Source organism: Anolis sagrei, chromosome 2 (genome assembly GCF_037176765.1).
Source record: "Anolis sagrei isolate rAnoSag1 chromosome 2, rAnoSag1.mat, whole genome shotgun sequence".
NCBI lineage: Eukaryota > Metazoa > Chordata > Lepidosauria > Squamata > Dactyloidae > Anolis > Anolis sagrei.
In genome coordinates this window covers 193,930,273-193,950,246 of record NC_090022.1, presented here as the reverse complement: position 1 = coordinate 193,950,246, position 19,974 = coordinate 193,930,273, and the positions used below count along the sequence as shown (strand labels likewise).

General features: G+C 43.6%; 1 protein-coding gene across 1 annotated transcript; it reads right to left on the bottom strand.

Moving 5' to 3' along the window:
• Positions 1-1,129: 1,129 nt before the first annotated feature.
• Positions 1,130-19,335, bottom strand: TBC1D25 (TBC1 domain family member 25). The gene is made up of 6 exons (XM_060762731.2): positions 19,120-19,335; positions 13,013-13,122; positions 12,057-12,211; positions 9,928-10,052; positions 9,290-9,478; positions 1,130-9,038 (listed from the first exon to the last, which is right to left on the bottom strand). The coding sequence occupies exons 1-6, from the start codon at positions 19,246-19,248 to the stop codon at positions 7,665-7,667; spliced, it is 2,082 nt and encodes a 693-aa protein (XP_060618714.1). The 5' UTR covers positions 19,249-19,335; the 3' UTR covers positions 1,130-7,664.
• Positions 19,336-19,974: the final 639 nt, after the last annotated feature.

Genomic DNA, 19,974 nt, shown 5'->3' with positions numbered 1-19,974 from the left:
GGTAAAGGTTGTCCCCTGACATTAAGTCTAGCCATGTCTGACTCTGGGGGTTGGTGCTCATCTCCATTTCTAAACCGAAGAGCCAGCGTTGTCCGTAGATACCTCCAAGGTCATATGGCCAGCATGACTGCATGGAGCACCGTTAACTTCCTGCCAGAGTGGTACCTATTGATCTATTCACATTTGCATGTTTTCAAACTGCTAGGTTGGCAGAAGCTGGGCCTAACAGCAGGAGCTCACCCTGCTCCCCGGATATGAACCACTGACCTTTTGGTCAGCAAGTTCAGCAGTTCAACAGTTTAACCCACTGTGCCACTGGGGGCTCCTTATATGAGATATTAAAATGAAATTAAGCTATGGGGAAAGCAGGTTTACAATTTTAAAATGCTGAGTGTTTTTTTTTAAAGATGGCAACAGAATTCTGCTTACCTTGACACAGACTTTTATTTTGAAGGCAGATCAGAGCATTTGCCATGTAGATCAAGAATATGTAATGGCTTGAGTGTTGTACTAGGACTTGGGGAGAACAGAGTTCAAATCCCTCCTTGTCTGTGTAAGGTTACTCAGTGGCTTTGGAGCAGGCCACATACCCTCAACTTCAGAGGAAGGCAATGGCACTCCCTCCCCTGGTACCAATCCTGCCTTAGGAGCACCATAAACAACTAAGGCCCAGACAAACAGCATATCCCCCATTATAAACCTGGATGTGTCATTTTCTGTGCATACTGGTTTAGGTCAGACTTTTAGCTAAAATAGTTGCATATTTGCTATGGTTGTGTGTGAACCTCTAGTGCAAAGGAATCATGCCTTCGGAATATTTGATTGCAATTATCATCAGCCCTAGCCAGCATAGCCAATAGCAGGGAATGTTGGGAGTTATACGCTAGCAAGTTCTAGAAGGCTACAAGGGTCTCAAACCTGCTCTAAAGATGCCCAGATGTGAGTCTAGCATTCCCATGACTGCTATCCACTGGTCATGCTGGCTAGGTCCAATGAAAGTTAGAAACTAATGGCATGTTTGAGTGCAGGAAATGTCTGTGCTGTCTTCCATACCGGGGATCATTATATCTATATTGGTTTGGCCTAATAAAGCCCATTAATAACACACCATGCCATTTGATCAGCTGAGTCAAGTCAACAAGCAGCACCGCTTTATTTAGACTTTCATTCCTTTACTATATTACCTTAAAAACAAAAACAGACAAAAGTGCCTGAGGCCTGGAAGAAAAAAGGCCATGTCAATTGAATAATACATTAAGACAGAGTCAAACCAGAAAGAGGTTACATACACACAGGAGCCATCACTGTTCAAATGGAGAAGGACCTTCAAACCTGCAACATTGCAAACCAGATGCCATGTCCAATGAGAGAGATTGAGCTCCAAGGCTTCCCAAATCCTGAATTGCTAGTTCCTTTATTACCATTTTGGTCCAGCCTATGGCCATTCACCTGTGACCCACTGAAACCCAGGACAAAGAATGAAGACATCTTGTCCCAGGAATATGATCCTAACTCAATTCCAAGGTTTACAAAAAAAAAAAGTAGTCTGGATTTTCAATGAAAAACCAAAACAGGCCATAATTTTCATATTCTCAGCAAATGAACAGAAATTAACCAACTATGTTTTTAAAACCCAGGGCTATAAACAAAGCAAATCCAATAAATTTGGATCCCTAGGCCAGAAAATCCCTCCAATGGATGAGAAACACAATCCAATGTAATGGAAGGTTTCTCTAGTGCTTGGTGCACTGACATGAATGAAACACAGGAAACCAACTGGTGGTCTTTTCACCCCAATAAAGGTTGGACAGCAAGTCTGTCCAGTGCATACTATGAGTCGGATGTTTTCCAGTTCTGTAAGTCTTAATGGGTGGAAATCAAGTAGCCTTTGATGATGCTAGATTTAAAGTCCTAGAATAGCCAATATTGAGAAAGCACAGGAAATGCAATGCAACATCTGGAAGGTCACTTCTCCCATCACTGAGATGGCCATGGCATTACTTGATGCCTTATTTCCACAAAAGTGTTTCTTTTGTCTCAATTGTTCAAGAAATCTCATCTGTCATACAGTGTTCATGGGTAGCCAAAGCCAATAATGCTACAGGACAGAAAATCAGACAAATGTAAATACATTATGATTCTGGCATGACCCATTGCTAAAGTTAACACAACCTTCCTTTGAAAATTTTTCTGCTGTCCGCAAGTTCTGGCTTGAAACATAAAGCATCACAACCCCCCACTCCCAAAAAAGTGTTGTAAAAATAAATAAGCAGCAGGAAAAAAAATACCAAGGCAAAGTAAACATATGTACTTATAAATAGATCATAGAGCAACAAGTTTGGATAACTTAAAACATCTGATTGTAAGGAGAGAATGTAACGGAATCTGGCTGGAGGGCTAAAAATGGAATCACAGAAAATGGAGCCGACCTCACAGCACGTAGTAAAGCTATGGTGATGTAGGCTGATGCTAAGCATTTAACACCAGATGTAGTGTAGGCCTCAGAACTACAATGGTAGTAGTGGGGCACAATGAAAGCTGGAATCTGGTTGGAGGAAGAACAGCTAAATTTGTAAGATGAGACCTGCCTGTAGCAAGTGGGCCACTGACAAGATACCCAGAAGCAGGGAAACAGTCATTTGCATTATCTATATATTATGACCACCAGTTTGCTTGTGAACATCTACCAAGATGTTCTTTTGCATCTAACCCACTAAATCCAAAAGACATTGTACAAAAATCAAGGCTCTCATCTCTTTACCGGTATTTGTGCCACAGATCTTCCTGATTTATAGCAGTATCCTGGGGGCAACCATAATTTGTTCAGATTCCTCTGCCTGAGGCACATACATGAGACAGGAATGATTTGGTTCTAATGGTGGCTAATAGGGAGGGCAGATAAGAGTGATACAGGCAAACACAAACAGATTTCACCTAATGCTCCCAAGGCAAGTATTTTCCAGGCATCTTTCAACCCTATCCATAATGCCAACTCCACAGCTTGTCTCCTCCACTGCCCAGTATGAGATTCACCATCCTTCTGTCAAAGCTATTGCCAAAGCATCTGACTTGGAAGCAAACCCTAATTTAATCTTAAGGGATGCTTTCCGAGTACGTAGGAAAGGGAGCAATCTAAGTCCAGCCTGTTATCAAACAAACAAACAAAAACTGTGTACAAAAAAATCTATCCTGATTTTGTCAAGAAGGTAGACAAATATCCAAGGGAACTTGGCTAAGACACAACAACTTTCATAGCTTCATGCAGGAAGCAAGCCACCAAGGGGAGTCTGTGATCCACCCTTCCTAAGACCTGGAATTAGCTTATTGTTAAAAGATAGACACGCATGTAATAGATGTTGTTCCAGTGGTTATTTTTCTAACCAGACAACCATGTAAGTAATCTCAACTGCATAAAGCAGAAAGGGAGAACATTAGGCCTGAGAACAGCAGTACTAGCCCTTCATCTACAAGGGAGGGCTGCAAAATTAACAAGGTTGCCTTGGGCCTTTTAAGCAAAGCTACAACCTTTGGCCACTGAGAGGGTTTCCCAGACTTCCACAACGTTCAGTGAGGCTAGAGGAAGGTGACAAAATAGAAATTCATTTTAAAGACATTAAGGTTTTATTCCTTATGCCATGTTTTTTCCTTCGTGGCAGACAGGAGAGATATCCTGTGGTGGAACATGATCTCCAGCTATAGAGATACATAGATCAACACCTGTATGCAATCTATATAGCTAGTAATACATCAAACCTGCCAAGTATCAGTGGGTCACAAAAGGCTAATTACTCAGATCTGCTGAAATAGTTCATCCACTTACCCAGCTTGGCCCTTGCATGTGCTGAGAGCACTGAGCCCTAGGTTTGTCTTCTGTCCCCAAGGATAGACATAAAAGGGGCACTAAACTGGTTTAAATTCCACCATCAGTTACCATCTCTTTTTTGCTTGGGTCATTCCAAGTTACCATAAGTTGTTTGTATCCCAAACTTGGGAAAATCCACCTTTTAAAAATACAACTCCTAAAATGTCCCATCCAACATTGTGGGATTCGGAGTTGAAGGTTTTAAAAGATTTGTCCATCCAAGTTCTCCTCTGTTTTCTTGACTGCAGACCATGCATTTCTTCACTATTACAAGCTTGTGTTACATACATCATATGGATGTCAATACTATGCCAATGTGATCTAAGGCTGAAGCATGATGATTCTCAGGGAGGATTTATAATCTTTGTGGACTACATCAGGGTCACCCAAGTGCATCTTTTATCTCCGGAAGGGCTCCTGGGAGTGGTGGGTTTTGTCAATTTCACTATCAGAGGACCCCCACCCAATTCCATGTTCCAAAACCAGAAAAAAAATTAGAAGTGGACATTTTTGGAAAAAGAGGTAAATTCATATTTTAGTTCTACATTTTGGAGTCAAGCACAACACAGGGTTCTTCTGGAGGCCAAAAATTGAGAAACATTCCTTTGGGAAACATTCTCTCCTAGATGAAGAAAACCACTTTGCCCAATGCTATACAAGCAAAGGTTGTAATTCTAAACAATACAGGTTAATGCAATGAAGGATTTGAGAATGTTTGAAGTCGTAGCACTGCTAAAACCAATGTACAAGCATACCTTTGTTTAGCCTCTTTGACAGGGGTAAGTAGCTTCAACATAAGAAAGCTTAAGGGGAAAGTAGAACAAAATATACTGCAAAATGGACCTAGCTCATTTTGGGATACAAATATGAGGAGATAGTGGTGAAAATTCTCCATAGGAATAATCAGTCACGAGACCCGGATCCTTTCCTATTATTGCCTCATCTTGTGTCAAGAAGTTAATTAAGCAAAAATGGGGATGAGGGTAGGGACTATTGGTCCCATAAATGTTCTAGCCTACATCACTAAGAATCTCCAAGCACCACGGCAAATTGTAAGGGTTTATAGCTGTTGTAGAAAGCCAAAAATTTCCCCAACAATTAGCTAGTATGTCCAAGTCCATGATACTCTGGAAGACATGAGCCACTGCTGCCCACTCTGTACAAGACACCTAACTCACAAAGCATTTTTTTCAGCAACATGCCTCTTTGGTGGAAACACCCTCTAGCTTCAGAGCTCTTAAACAATAACTGTCATTTGCAGGCCACATGACGACAACCCTACCAATATGAATCAACTACCCCTAAAGAAACAGCTATTCCTCACCCTTGGCTCTATTTCTATATCTCTTTTTTGTCAGAATGAGTCCCAATTCTCCCACCATTAGTCAGAGAAAAAGAGCAGAGGATCCTACAAACCTCTTGTGCTCTAACTACTAAGTTCAGTATAAGCTAAGCTAGAGCTCCTTCTGGTGGTCATTTCTCATTTCATTTTACACAATCTACAGTTGCCTGTTCCTTCAAATCCATCATAGATGGCTACTGGAAGAACACTTTTATTCCAAAGGTGTTTCTAACTCTTTGTGTTTGACCCCTCTTACGCAGACTGAGGCTGGTGTCTCCCTGAGATGTACATTTTCAGACAAGAGTATCTCAACACAGGAAGCTGTTCCCACAAGATTATGCTTCTGATAGGAAGCTTCCAATGAAGTCCCTCTGATCAGAAGAGAATAATAATACAAAGCAATGTCAACAAAAACATAGGTTTAGTGTAGTGATTTCCAAACTCTTGTCTTTCTTGGCCAACAATTCTGGGAACTGAGGTCCAAAATATCTGGAAGACTGGAGTTTGGGAAACACTGTCTACTGGAAAAGATGTGACTGGGCAGCTGAAACTCAAACACTTGAAAGCATATACTTTTCTAAGATTTTTTCTTCCATAGTTGGATTTTATGCCAACTATGAGCAAAGGCCTGAGGAAAGGAAGAGGCAGAATGAACACGACTGGCACTTTCTAAATGAAACTGGGGAGAAGAGAACACCTTTTCCCACTATCTCAAAACTGCCTACCACCGAATCTGGGAAACGCTTAATTTTAAATGGGGCCCAAACACCAACAGTGGAATTCAAACAAAGATATGATGTTACCAATCAGAATAGTGATGGCCAGGCAATGTCAGGAAATTCCTGTTTTCTGCTTTGCTGATCTAGCTACTAGAATAAGAATAACAAGCTACCCGAGGAGTGCAATTTCTAATACAAAAAGTAGCAGTTAAACTGCTTACTTCATTTTTTAGCAGAATTCCTCACATCTTTATTTTCTGCTCCTGTGCAGTGCCTCTCATAGCCTTTGCCCCACAGCAAAAATGGACAGCGACCTTCTTCAGCCATCAAGCTACTTCATTCAATAGTGGGTCAACACATGGCTTGCCTCCCAATATAATTCAGAAACAGACAAATGGAGATTCAAGATATTAAAATGATTTCCCCTCCCCTTTTGTCAATTGGTTGCCTTCACACATTATCTTCATATGCAACTACTAGACATCAGATTATAACTCTGGACAGGACTTGTATTCCCTCTGCCTACATAAAAATTCTTGCTACACTCTCCAACATGATCTTGCCCTGTAAACTAATAATTCATAGGGATGCCATTGTTAGGACATGGCAAGCAGATCAAGCACCTGCATTTAAAGAAGGAGGCCCACTAAAGGAAGGGCATTCTCTTGGCCAGGGAATGGTTCTTCAGTAGGATTTTTTTAAAGGCGCATCTAAGCTGAGAGAAGGATCATCAATTAGAAGGAAGCCAGACACAAACAGTTCACTTACCCAGACGCTGATCTACAAGGGCACTAAGGCAACAATACTCCTCACCAACCCTCTTGAGTAGTTCATTTGTAAAAGATCCCAACATGGCCCAATTTAACAGAAGAACTACTTGGCTTAATATCTAGTCATTGGGATGTAGCCAAATAGCTTTTAAAGACACCCAGTGATTTTCTCCACAAAGCTTCAACCAAATTCTTTAAAAATGACTTGAGGCAGAAACAGAAAGGCAAAGTATAAAAAAATAACACCAATAAATACAGAAAATAAAGTGCTTTTAAAAAACTTAGGTCATAACACTTGAATAACTCAGCATAAAAGGCAACTTTTTGAGAAAGGGCATAAAGCACTTGGCTCCTGCCAAGCCCAAAATGTCACTCTATGCAGGAAATTAAGTTACGTCAAGATTCAGGATTAAAAAATGCCTTCAGCAAACCCACCTAGAACAAAAGACTCCAGGTTCCCAATGGGTCAAGCTTCAATCTTGGTTACTTAGCAACCAACATCTTATGGCAGCCTTCCTCAACCAGGAGCCCTCCAGATGTGTTGAAAACAACTCCCATCATCCCTAGGATGGCAGCTAAGTCCAACACTGCTGAAAGGCACTGGTCAGTGAAGGCTCTTCTAGGAGTACTCTCAACGTAAAGCAGATGGATAGACAGAGAGAGAAATGCATAGGAGAGGAGACTACCAAAGGGCAGAACCTGGCTTCTCCAAGACAGATCTTCCCAGGAAGATCATCAGCACTTGGAAGGTTAGGAGGCACAGAAAACAGATGGGACATCTGTGCCAAGGTATTTGCACAGAGATAGTTTAAAAACAGAGTACATTGGACACAAATGGTATATTGTGTGCATTAGACCAATGCAGACCAAACTCAGTCATTTATCAGCCAATCACCCTTCCGTGTCAATGCTTTCACCACAGTGGCAGCAGGGAACCGGTCCCCACGCATCAAAAGAAATGGAAAGGAGAGTCATGATGTGGCCGGAGATTCAGCTGCCGCCTCATCACCCTCCTCAGAGTCCCAGACTTCAGACTGCAGGTAATTGGCAAAGAGGGCCTTAGCGCGGTGAAGGATCTTGTTCAGGTTGTGCCGACGGACTAAGCGATCAAAATGCATGGCCAACTCATTGTAGTCCATGTTGTTCTTGATGATATGGTCTCGGTGCTCCAGGAGGATGGCAAGACACAGGAAGAGTACAAAGGGGTTGCCCTTGCCAAACTCCTGGGGAGGCGGAAGGCTGACTGCAGCCGGAGAAGTTGGGGCCCCAGGGGCAACTGGTACACGGGAGGGAGACAAAGGGGTATGAACCACGGAATCCCCCTTCTTCTCCCCTGACTGGCCTTCTTCATTGCCAATGGTTGAGGAGGAGGCCAAGTCTCGAGAGGGGGGTGTCACAGCCCGAAGAGATGGAGCAGAGAAGGATTTGGCCACATTCATTGTCTGGATCAAGGGGTCATGCTCAGTGCCGCAGTCCTCATCCTCATCCACTGAGCGCTGAGACCTGGGCGAAGTGTCATCCTCTGAGCTGTCCTCGTTCCGAGTGCTGTAATATTTGAATTCCCCAAAGCTGGACTGCTTCACTAATGTCTTCTCCTCAGGAACTGGCTCTGCGCAGGGACGATCCCCAGCCGCCTCAAAGCTGCAGGTGGGACGTAACATGTGTCTCCTTCGGACAGGTTGGGTGCTGTCTCCAGGCCTGGCTGGCAGGCCCAGCAGCTCCACTTCCTTCTCAGGGGGATCAGGAGGAAAGGAACTCCAGGTGATTTCCAGCATGCGCAAGGCGTCCTCAAAGGCAAACTCCCGCTTGAGCTCCAACAGCAGCCAGCGGTAGCAGAAGAAGAGGTCATCCGCCCCACGGGAGAGGAGGTAGGAGTAAAACTCGGGGTCAGAGTGACGGAGGAGAAGCTTGAGGTGGGAGAACTTGACAGACATGACTTCCCCGTCCACTTGGAAGTTGCCCTCCAGCCGCTTCATGATGCCACAGAAGCAGATGAAGGTGTGGGCCTCATTGTCCATGACAGCCAGGATGGGGGAGGCAATGTCACTCATGCCCTGACAATAGGAGATCTGTGGGTGTGTCACAGCATAGGTGGTTAGCAGGTCATGCAGGGCTGTCAGGTGGGGATTATCATCAGAACCGGCATAATAGGGATGGGTGCGATCTGTGCGCAGGACATCCTTCAGCACATTGCTACGTATGAAATCTAGGTCCTCAGGGCTGGCCCGGGCTTCCCACTCCCCCTTCAGCTGCTCATACTCCCGTGTCTTCCGCTTCATATAATCCATGCGCTCTTGACCAGTCAAACCATCAGGGTAGACATTGAGCAAGTATCGCCACACCACCTGCAGGAGACAGGACAGACTCAGTTTTGGCAAGCGGTTCCTCCATCAAGACTAACAGGCTGGAGGAGGAATCCCTGCTGCTCAGAGCAGGAGATTTCAGAGAACTAACTGGGAGGAGGCCATCAAGCAACCTTAATATCAAAGTGGAATGAAGAGATGAAGGAAGATAGGGGCAAAGGCCTGTTCCTGCCCATCATGTCCCCCATCAGCCACTTCAGACACAACACCAGCTTTAAGGCTCCCACTCTCACCTTACGAAGTGAAGGCTCCACGCCCCCATGGAAGATCCGGAGACGTAGTTCTGCAGGCCTAGTCAGCTGCCCTTCATGGTTCAGAAAGGTGTGGAATTCTGAATCACTCAGTGGGGGCTTGAAAGGCTTCACATCCTCACCATAGGACCAGCTGAGAGCTTGTTGGACCTTGGACAATGTCCTGCCCACCTAGCAAGAGACAATGGGAGGGACAAGGTCAGAAAGCAACCTGTACTTGGCCAATTAAAAGAAAGAAGGTAAGACACCAGGCACCCATCCTCAAAGAGGTCAACATTTTGTCATCGTGTCTCACTATAGCTTCAAGACTGCTGCCACTATCAATAATTGATTTATTTACTTACTACATTTATATACTGTTTTTCTCCCACTGAGGGAACTCAAAGGGGTTTCCAACAATAGCTTAGAAAGCAGAGCAATACTTCTGAATGTAAAAGGATGAACCAAAGAGAAATGGGATCTTAATCATTGGTTTGGAAGATAATAACAGCCAGACTTAATGGTGTCCCTCCAATACTCTGTTCTATCCAAGGGGTTAGGTATTTACTAGATTTTTGTTTCTGTAGTACCACGTCAAGAAAGTCTAAGGTAGGAGAATGAATTAATCCCTTGAAGCCTACCTGAGAGATGATGGACTGAGTAAAAGGCAGGGCAGCTGCTGCCAGAGACCGCTTTTCCACCAGCAGCAGGTCAGTACTGATTACATCCTTGGGGCTGATGATGTCCCAATCTTCTAGCAGGGGGCCTAGCAGGGAAACATGGCAACGTGAGCCAATTTCTCAACCCAAGCATCTAACATTTCCCTCAACCCCCCGCCCCCCCAAAATTCTTGCTTTCACAGGATCACACCCCACCACACCTTCATAAGTGATAACTGAAAGGAAATAAAGATAGAAATCAAGCCTTTATATCCTTTCTTGCCCATTCCTTGTTTTAAAAAAATAATTTGGCACCAAGAGAAGCACCAGTAATCTCAATTCCAGTCTTTCCATTTTTTATTTTCCTATGTATGACTAACAAATCCTCTTGTGACCCCTGTTGCTGCCAATGCAGGCAAGGAATTCCTTTTCTTTGTCCATATTATTCTTTTTCTTATGGAGACTTTGGCTGGTTGGTGCTTTCAAAATGGGAAAAAGTGAGTCACCCGATTATAATAGTTACTGTACTATTGGAGACTTGGAAAAAACAGTTCTAGAATTGAAGAAAGGAACTGAGAGTGTATTTTCCATGCATCCCATTCATTTTTTTAAAGCTATCCTCTGCTGATAGCTTTAAAAAACCGAATCTCTGATTAGGACTTCAGAGATTTATGTTGTTAATGTGTACTGTTGGTATCAGTATCCTCACATTCTGCAGCTACGGATTCCACCATCCATAGTTTGAAAATATTTTTTAAAGTCGAGAAAGCAAACCTTGATTTGCCATTATGTATAAGGAATTTGAGTATCTATGGCTTTTGGTATTATGTGGTCCTAGCATCAAACCACAAGAGATACAAAGGGCCCACAGTATGAGCTTCAAATTGCCTGTTAACGTATGGTGATCACATGAATTCATAGGGTTCTCTTAGGGAAGGAACACACCTTCCTTTGAAATATAGCCCACAGCACCTGGTATTCACTGGTGGTCTCCCATCCAAGCATCACTAAATGCTGACCCTTCTTAACTTCCAAGATTGGACAGGATTTGGTTCCTTTAAGACAGCCCTGCACAACTTCTTAGGAGTAAAGGGCTTAAATTTGATGGGCTAAGCCTCTTGAAGCCACAAATATGTTTTTAGCACCTCACTTTCCAAATAAGGTATAATTAATTACTAATTAGTGCTGTTGTTGTTGTTGTTGTGTGCTTTCAAGTTGTTTCAGACTTAGGGCAACCCTATCAGCGTTTTCTTGTCAAGATATATTCAGAGGGGACTGGCCTTTGTTTTCATCTTAAGCTGAAATATAGTGTGACTCCTCTAAAATAACCGAGTGGTTTCAGAGCGATAGTCTGAGGTTCAAACCACTAAACCATGCTTTCTGAATTCCTTCCCTCTTTTTCTTGCCTTTCTTTCTTTCTTTCTCTTTTCTTACTTTGGTTCTCTCTGTTTCCTACCTTTCTTTCTCCCTTTCCTCATTCCTTTTCTTTTCCCTACTTCTCTCTTTCTCTTTATTTCCTCCCTCTCTCTTTTTCCTCCTTTCTTATCATTATTTCTCCATTTCTCTCTCCTTTTCTCCTTCCCTTTATTTCTTTCTTCCTCTCGTTCTTCCTTTTCTCCCTCCCTCCTTCCTTCCCTACCTCTTTTTCATTCCTCCATTTCTTTTCTCCCTCTTGGGGATGAAGTGTGCAGGGAGCACAGCAACAGGGCAGAGTGAGCAGGGAGGCTGCTAACTAGGGCGGGGCGAGTGGGGGGGATGGGACTCTTGCACAGTGGCAGAGTGTACACGGTGTTTTTTTCTTCACCCTTTCAACTATAGGGGAGAGTCTCAAGTGTGTGGGGAGGGAGAGGTGCTTGGTGGGGCACACCAAAGGCATCCACGGGCCGCATGTTGTGCAGGTCTGCTTTAGGACAAACTTGTAACACAAGTTTGGGTAATCAGTATGGAGAATTGTACTGCTGTAAAATAATTTCAGGTTAAAAACACCTCTATTTATTTTTTCCATGTAGCAGGAGAATTATGGAACATCAGAAAAAACATATAAAAGTACAGTTTACAGGATGTAGACATATCGCAGAATTTAGCTTTTGCTTAAACTACAGATTACTCACTGTCCTCCGAAGGCTTAATGTCTATCTTGAGTTGTAAGTAAGGCTTGGAGGCTCCAGCAAAGGCTATGCTCAGATCCCAGTCGGACATCAGCGGTAGGTATATATCTTGTCCCTGCTTATCTCGGCCCAGATAGCTGATGGCAAAATTCTTCTTCCTGAGGTAGACAGAAAGAGACATGTTTGCATTATGGGTGGGCTCATTCAACCCATGAAACTGCTTCTGTCACACTGAACCAGGAGAACAGTGGTGAGAGGACTCCTCCCTCTGATGAAACATTGTGAACCTGAAGACCTGCACCAGAAGATTTGGAAATGCTCTAGAATAGGTTTGGGAGCAGAATGGAGGACTCCGAGCAGGAATGGACACAAAAAAGATAACTAACTAGTGCAATTTCTCTTAGAATTAAAAGAAGCAAGTCTTATGTTCACACAGAAAGTCTATAATGGGATTTTCTTTTCCTGCCTTTAACTCTCCCTATTCTATTGTCCTAAGACAGCCCCCTTTGTTGGCCGAGAAACTACAAGGTAATTCTTTAGCTATAAGAAACTATGTTTTTGCACTTACACATCCTGAACACAAACTTGTTTCAGCACATATAGCAAGTGAATTCCTGTGGCTTGTGTGTAAGTAGAAGACAAATACTTTGTCACCCCAAATTGTACATGAAATAAGCATGCTGCTTCTCAAGCAAAACCAAATCTGTAGAAGCAATGCTCAGGCTGACAGCTCTACGCCGCCTATAAAGAAAGGCAGCTATATTACATGAGAGGTTATGTGCTATGAGTTCTTATTCCATGTTCAGATGTTAAGATAGGATAACTGACTCTGTGTTCCAGCCTTACTGACCTGCTGTGAAGTTTGCTTTCAGCCATCAGAAAAAAAGCCTGGGCACTCAAAGTCACGTCTGTCAGTTTCCAACTTCTCTTATCCAGTTCATTATCACCCCAGGACTCACCCATTGAGGTCAAAGGCCCTGATAAGGATGTGCTGCAACACGTCCAGCGAGGTGATCTGTGGATCCACAGCAAAAGTACGGAATTCGGGCTGCAGGAAGCCTTCGCATTTCTGTAAAAATCACAGAGAGTAAGCAGAGTGAGAACAGAACCCCATCCGAACAGTCCCCTAACCACATACTTCCTAGGCTGAACAGGCACAAAACCCTTTTCTAAAAATTGTGTCTTTATTGTCATATTAGAAGAATAGCAACTAATCGTTAGACGGCAGCACCTGCAACATTCCTTCAACTGTTTTTCTACCATAGTAGATAACACCTTCAAAGGATGACTCTGCCTTTAGCAAAAACCATCCTTAAAATCAAGGATAGGGAATTTGTAATTCTCCAGGTGCACTGTGACTGTCACTACAACATTACAACTAGTTAGGTTGGTTAATGCTGATGAATGCCGTACTCTGACAGTACAGGCAGCCCCCAAGTTATGAACAAGACATGTTCTGCAGTTTTGTTCTTAAGTTGAATTTGTTTGTAAGACAGAACAGGTACATTTTTAAGTGTAACTCCAGCAATATATAGCTTTAGATAGAATAGGGAAAGGCTAACATCCCTGCGGTGTTTGTTTTGCTGTCTGTGCCCCCGTTCAGAGGATTTCACCTTACTTTCAGCCCCTGTGATAACTGGATTTTGAAAAATTTGGCTTGTTAAGGAAACAAATATTGGAGAAAAGGCTTCAGTTCAGATACCTTTTCCCCATAATAACTCATGATAATTTCCCTTCTAAGGGGTAGATTTTTCTTGCTTCCTATTATCTCAGCCCTGTTCTTAACTATGAGTCATTTGTAAGTCGAATGTTTGTAACTCGGGGACTGCCTGTACTTCAAAAGCTACACATTCTCAGAGTTGCCTTTAATTACTATCTATCTATCTATCTATCTATCTATATATATATAGAAAAGTTACATGTCAAATGCTTTATAGCAGTTCTGCTCAAACTCTAGTTGTTCAGAAATCTAGATAATGTGGCCAATGGAAAGAAATGGTGGAGAAATGGATTTGAAAACTACTGTTTACATACTAAACAATTGATCGTGCCTCCAAAAATTGATTTCACACAGTTAAAGAAAATTTGCTGTCTTTTATTTAACTTAGGAAGAATGAAAGAACCAATAGTCCTGTCGGCTATTGCTGTGGTGTAGTATCTCTTTAAATCAAATACAATTGCATTAATACTTAATAAGGGCATGCATAATCAGAAATAAAAAGAAACAATTCCATTTATATCAATGAAGTTATCCTAAGTTAAGAGTTTGCTATTGTCTCCCCTTCTCCCAAGATACACTATGAGGAGGAACAAAATAATAACAGCCAACATATTATCATAGGCATTAACATAAAGCACAAGTGACCAGTTCCCAAACTATCAGCACTATCTTATCATGATGGGAAACCTAATAATGACAACAGACATACTTTCAAGGAAATGCATTGGCTGGCTGTAGCACTAAGCATGTTTTATTAGGGGGGGGAAAAGCCTTACCAAAATGCAGATGAACATAATCATAAACTGTTTTAGATCAAATTGCAGGAGTAATACTTGAGTACAGCAAAGCCAAATCCTAGTCGCACTGCCCATGGAAATTCTGCAAAATTTACCTAACTATAGCTGTAGGGTAAAGAGGTCACTAGATGCATCATGCAGGTATTTGCCTTCAAGACACCTGTTGACTTATGGTGGCCCCATAAATTCATGGGGTTCTTAAGGAAGGAATGCCCAAGAGGTGATTTTTGCCAGCTCCTGGAGGGTGGTGCTCATCTCCATTTCTATGCTGAAGAGCCGGCATTGTCCATAGATGCCTCCAAGGTCATGTGGCCAGCAGGACTGCATGGAATGCTGTTACCTCCCTGCTGAAGTGGTACTGATGGATCTACTCACATTTGCATGTTTTCAAACTGCTAAGTTGCCAGGAGCTAGTGCTAACAATGGGAGCTTACCCTGTCTGCAGATTCAAACTGCTGACCTGCACCACCACGGTAAACTTAACATAAACTTACCAGTATTTCATGGGGAAATGCAAACCTGCTTTTGGCTGATGAGATAGTCAAGGTAACTAGGATTCTTTTGCTGTTGTGTGCTTTCAAGTCATTTCAGACTTTGAGTGACCTTAAGTCTAAAGTTTAGGGTGATGGTGGGGGGGATGACCTTGGAGGTTGCATCCAGTCCGTGGGACTTAGTAAGGGAACCCCTGCTTTAGGATATTATTGCCTGTTAAAGCAACTGGGATGAGAAACTTTTCAAGGATAAGTATCTGTTTTGATTATGGGATGAAGAAAAGAATCAGGATTCCAGGACACCCCATTTCAAAATTCTGTCCATTCTCCCAAATTACATCCATCGTATTTGGACACACCCTGTCCTGTGAGGAACAGGCTATGCTGTCAACACTCTCCAGAATGGGCACTGTGCTCATCAATCTTAATTACAAAGGGAAAGAGCCAAGTCAACCAAGTTGCATTTCTTAATATAGAAAAAAGGGAATGAGTCCATAATAGCTGACAAATTATATAGTCTTGTTTCTAGAACTGAAACTATCCTTATTGGAAGATACATGTTTTGCTTTCTGAAGCAAAGACACTTTGGTGAACTAAAGCTTGATTAGGTACTTTTCCTAGCTAACTGCAAAGCCACCAAAACATTCTGATATCAACTTCAACTTATGGCAGCATTAAGGTGAATGTATCAGGGGATCTTCTTGACAAGATTTGCTCAGGAGGGTTGCCTTTTTCTTCCTCTGAGGTGGAGTCAAAATGGCTTGCCCAAAGTCATCCAGTGGGTTTCCAAGGCCAAGTGAGGACACAAACTCTGTTAGAGAGTCATAGTGCAACATGTAAAATCTCTACACCAGCTCTTTAAGGAACACTACTCATTGTAATCCCACTCACCACTTCCATCTCCTATGGCTTAGCAAAGTGCTCTCCTCATGTATAAACCAGTGGTCTATGAAACACCTTTTCAAGGCATATTTAAACTCACAGTTCAGCCTCCTGTGAATTAATATATATGTTATATTTTCTCTTTGTAACAGAATGACTCCTATCAATACAACATGGAAAAGCTCAGAAACAGAGGTACTTTAAATATAATAAGTGATAATGTATCATGTAGAACTGAGTACAATTCCAGCTTGTATACCCAACACCCCAATAAATAACAATAACAACAACAACAACAACAACACTTTATTTATATTCCACCCTTCTCACCCCGAAGGGGACTCAGGGTGGATCATAGTACACATACATGGCAAGCATTCAATGCCACTTTGTATAGACAATACACAGACAGACAGAACAGGAGGTGCCGTGGAAGATTGGGCTTGAGTCCAGGGGGTGCTGTTGCTCCATCCTCTATGATGAAGAGCTGTCAGGACTTCCTCCTTCCTTTTGGTCACCCAGCATTCTCTGATCTTCCTTCTTTATGGCGTCCTAAAACACCTCCCCCGCTTTTTTTTAAGCGGTACTTAATTTCTCCAATCACAGCTAAAGCTGTTTTCAAATTGCTTAGGTAAACAATGAGCTAGGGCTGACAGTTGGCACTCACGCCAACCCGGGGCTTTGAACTTGCAATCTTTTGGTTGATAGATCTTATAATTGCTGATAATTTACCAGCTGTGCTAAACCTCCGGCCCAAAAATCCATGGTCATTCACCCAGCTCTTACAGAAACAAGGATCACTTCACAGTTTCCCATCAAACACAAGATGGGTTCTCATTACTACTGAATATGAACAATTCAAATCCTAATGAGGCCAAAAATGTTTATATTCCTAGGACAGGAGAGCCTATGTCCCCCACCCAGAGCCTTAATTCAACAAGAACGAATTGCAGTAATTGTGTCCCATCAAGTCATTTCCTTCCTATGGTTGCTGCTTGACATCACTTTAACTGTCTCAACCTTCGGAGTTGTAGTTTGGTGAGGCACCAGCACTCGTTGGCAGAGAAGGCTATAAAGGAGCTTACAGTAGATTACAGAAGAAATCGATCAGAAATTCAGCCTTTGGTTATAAATGGAGATCAATTGGAGTGGGTGGCCAGTTTTAAGTTCCTGGATGCTATTGTTAAGGAGGACCTGACCTGGGGTGTTCATGCTGTGGCATTTATTAAGAGGGCCCAGCAGAAATCTGAGACTTTTACGAAACCAACAATTGAATAAAAAACTGCTGGTGACCTTTCTACTGCTGTGCTATAGAAGAGTGTTCTAACCTATTGCCTTTGTGTATGGTTTGGTCCTCTGGTGGAGCTACGGGTTAAACCGCTGAGCTGCTGAACTTGCTGAACGAAAGATTGGCGGTTTGAATCCAGGGAGTGGGGTAAGCTCCTGCTGTTAGCCCTAGCTTCTGCCAACCTATCAGTTCAAAAACATGCAAATGTGAGTAGATCAATAGGTACTGCTTCTGCTGAAAGGTAACAATGCTCCATGCAGTCATGTCAGCCACATCTACAGACATGGAGGCATCTACAGACAACGCCAGCTCTTCGGCTTAGAAACTGAGATGAGCACAACCCCCACAGTTGGACACAATTTGACTTAATATCAGGGGAAACCTTTTACGTTTTATGGTTTGCCAACTGCACAGGGGCAGATAGGAATTCACTCCAGAGGGTTACCCCTATTATCCAGAGAATTATTGATAGCCCTCTCCCATCTTTGGAACAAATGAGGTAAGATCCGCTCCCTCCCTCCTGGCTTTTAGGGAAAAAATCATGGTTCTGGGACCAGGCCTTCGGACAATAGATGTATGTAGTAGCATTTTAGAGGGACATTGACTGGAACGGTGATTCAAGTGACGAGACTGTTTTATTGTTTTAATGCTTGTTGATGTATTGCTTTAATTGTAATTTATGTTTAATTGTGGTTTTACTATTGTTTGTATTGGCATCATATCGGTGCCCATTGTAAGGCATTGAATCTTGCTATGTTTTATGTGTAAACCGCTTTGAGTCCCCCCAGGGGTGGGAAAGGCGGTATATAAATCCTATAAATAAATAAATAAATAACTTTATAATTCCCACTGCTTTAAGAATACTCAGAATATTTTTTAAGGATCCATCCCACCCTGTAAAAGAACCATTACCATCTGGCAGATGGTATAGGATGATGAAAAAAAGGGCAAAATAGGCTGAGAAGTAGTTATTTTTTTTATCCCAGAACTGTAATTATATTGAACGTTATGGTTTTATATTGATGTGGCCTTACAGCAGTGGTGTTTTGGCCCATAACTCCCAGCCAGTTTACCAGCTGTTAGGATTTCTGGGAGTTGAAGGCCAAAACACCTGGGGACTCACAGGTTGAAAACCACTGATCTAGAGGGACAATTTGAACCTGGATGTTCCTGCATGTCCCCAGATGTTTTGGCCTTCAACTCCCAGAAAGCCTAACAGCTGGTAAACTGACTGGGATTTCTGGGAGTTGTAGGCCAAAACACCTGGGGAGCCAAAGGCTGAGAACTACGGGTTTATGCATTGTGCAATAGCGATTAGAGTGTGGAACAATGAGTGTTCTTGTCTGGTAATTGTACATACGGAATGTGATTGGGGAAGGCATTGAATTTCGTTGTACGATGCACAATGGCAATAAAGTTAATTCTATTCTAAAGACCCTGCCATGCTACAATTCCCAGGATTCCATTGCAGTGAACCATAACAATGCAAGTATAGTGTGGGTCAGGCAAGGGCAAACTTCGGCTCTCCGGGTGTTTTGGACACCAACTCCCACAATTCCTAACAGCCTACCGGCTGTTAGGAATTGTGGGAGTTGGAGTCCAAAACACCCGGAGGGCCGAAGTTTCCTCATGCCTTGTGTAGATGCACTTCCTGAGGCATAATTGAATAATCTCTGGGTGTCTGTGTGATGTGGCCTTCCTCTCCCTTCAGCAATACAGAGGTTGCCAGGCGCTTCTGACGTCAGCGCAGCCCCTCTGTGACATCACCCCCCCTCCTTAGACCCAAAGCCCTTGGTGACACACAGAGCTACACAAACCCCCTGGCTCCACCGAGGGGCCTAGCCCCGCCCCCGACTCTTCACCTCCGCTCCCCCTCGACTGGGCTCACCTTAACCCGCACTCGAACCACTTCGTGCTCCTCTTCCTCTTGCGGTCCTGCTCCGGCCCCCGCCCCGCCACCGCCCGGAGTAGGAGGACTAGGCGGAGCAGCAGGCGGCGGCGGCGGGGGCGATGCCATCCCGGCCCCTCCGCCGTGGCTCTGCGGACCGGGGCCCAGGCGCCTCAGGGAACGGCCGTTGGAGGCCCCGCCCACCCTGCGTCACCCGCCCCTCGCGCCGCCGTCACCCCCTCGCGCATGCGCCAGGGCTGAGCAGGAGGAGGAGCCTCTCTCGCCTCTCTCACATCCCCTGGCTCGTGGCCTTCGAAACCCAAACGTCATCTCGCTGTCGAGAGGAATCTGTTGATCAGCCGCTAGGTTGTTTTTTTTTTTGGACTTCATTTCCCGGCATTCCTCATCACTGCCCAAGGCAGCTGATGCTGCTGGGAAATGAAGTTCAAAACCTGAACGAATGGCATTTGAGAATTGTTTATTGATCGTGTCAGGGCAACCAGTCGATTATATTACATTTCTAACAGAACAAAGCAAACAAACAGACAAAATACAAAATGTGTGAGTTTGGTAGTTGATTAAATGTCCTTCGACCAGTATCTGGCCACTTGGAATGCTTCTGGTGTTGCTGCAAGAAGGTCCTCCCTTGTGCATGTGGCAGGGCTCAGGGTGCAGTGCAGCAGGTGGTCAGTGGTTTGCTCTTCTCCACATTCGCATGTCGTGGATTCCACTTTGTAGCCCCATTTCTTGAGGTTGGCTCTGCATCTCGTGGTGCCAGAGCGCAGTCTGTTCAGCGCCTTCCAAGTTGCCCAGTTTTCTGTGTGCCCAGGGGGGAGTCTCTCATTTGGTATCAGC

Coding starts and splice junctions, on each gene's coding strand:
- TBC1D25 (XM_060762731.2), bottom strand. CDS start 19,248: ATGGCATCGCCCCCGCCGCCGCCGCCTGCTGCTCCGCCTAGTCCTCCT. Junction 13,123..19,119: donor TGGTTCGAGTGCGGGTTAAG/GTGAGCCCAGTC, acceptor TGATTTTTACAG/AAATGCGAAGGCTTCCTGCA. Junction 10,053..12,056: donor CATTAAGCCTTCGGAGGACA/GTGAGTAATCTG, acceptor TTTCCCTGCTAG/GCCCCCTGCTAGAAGATTGG.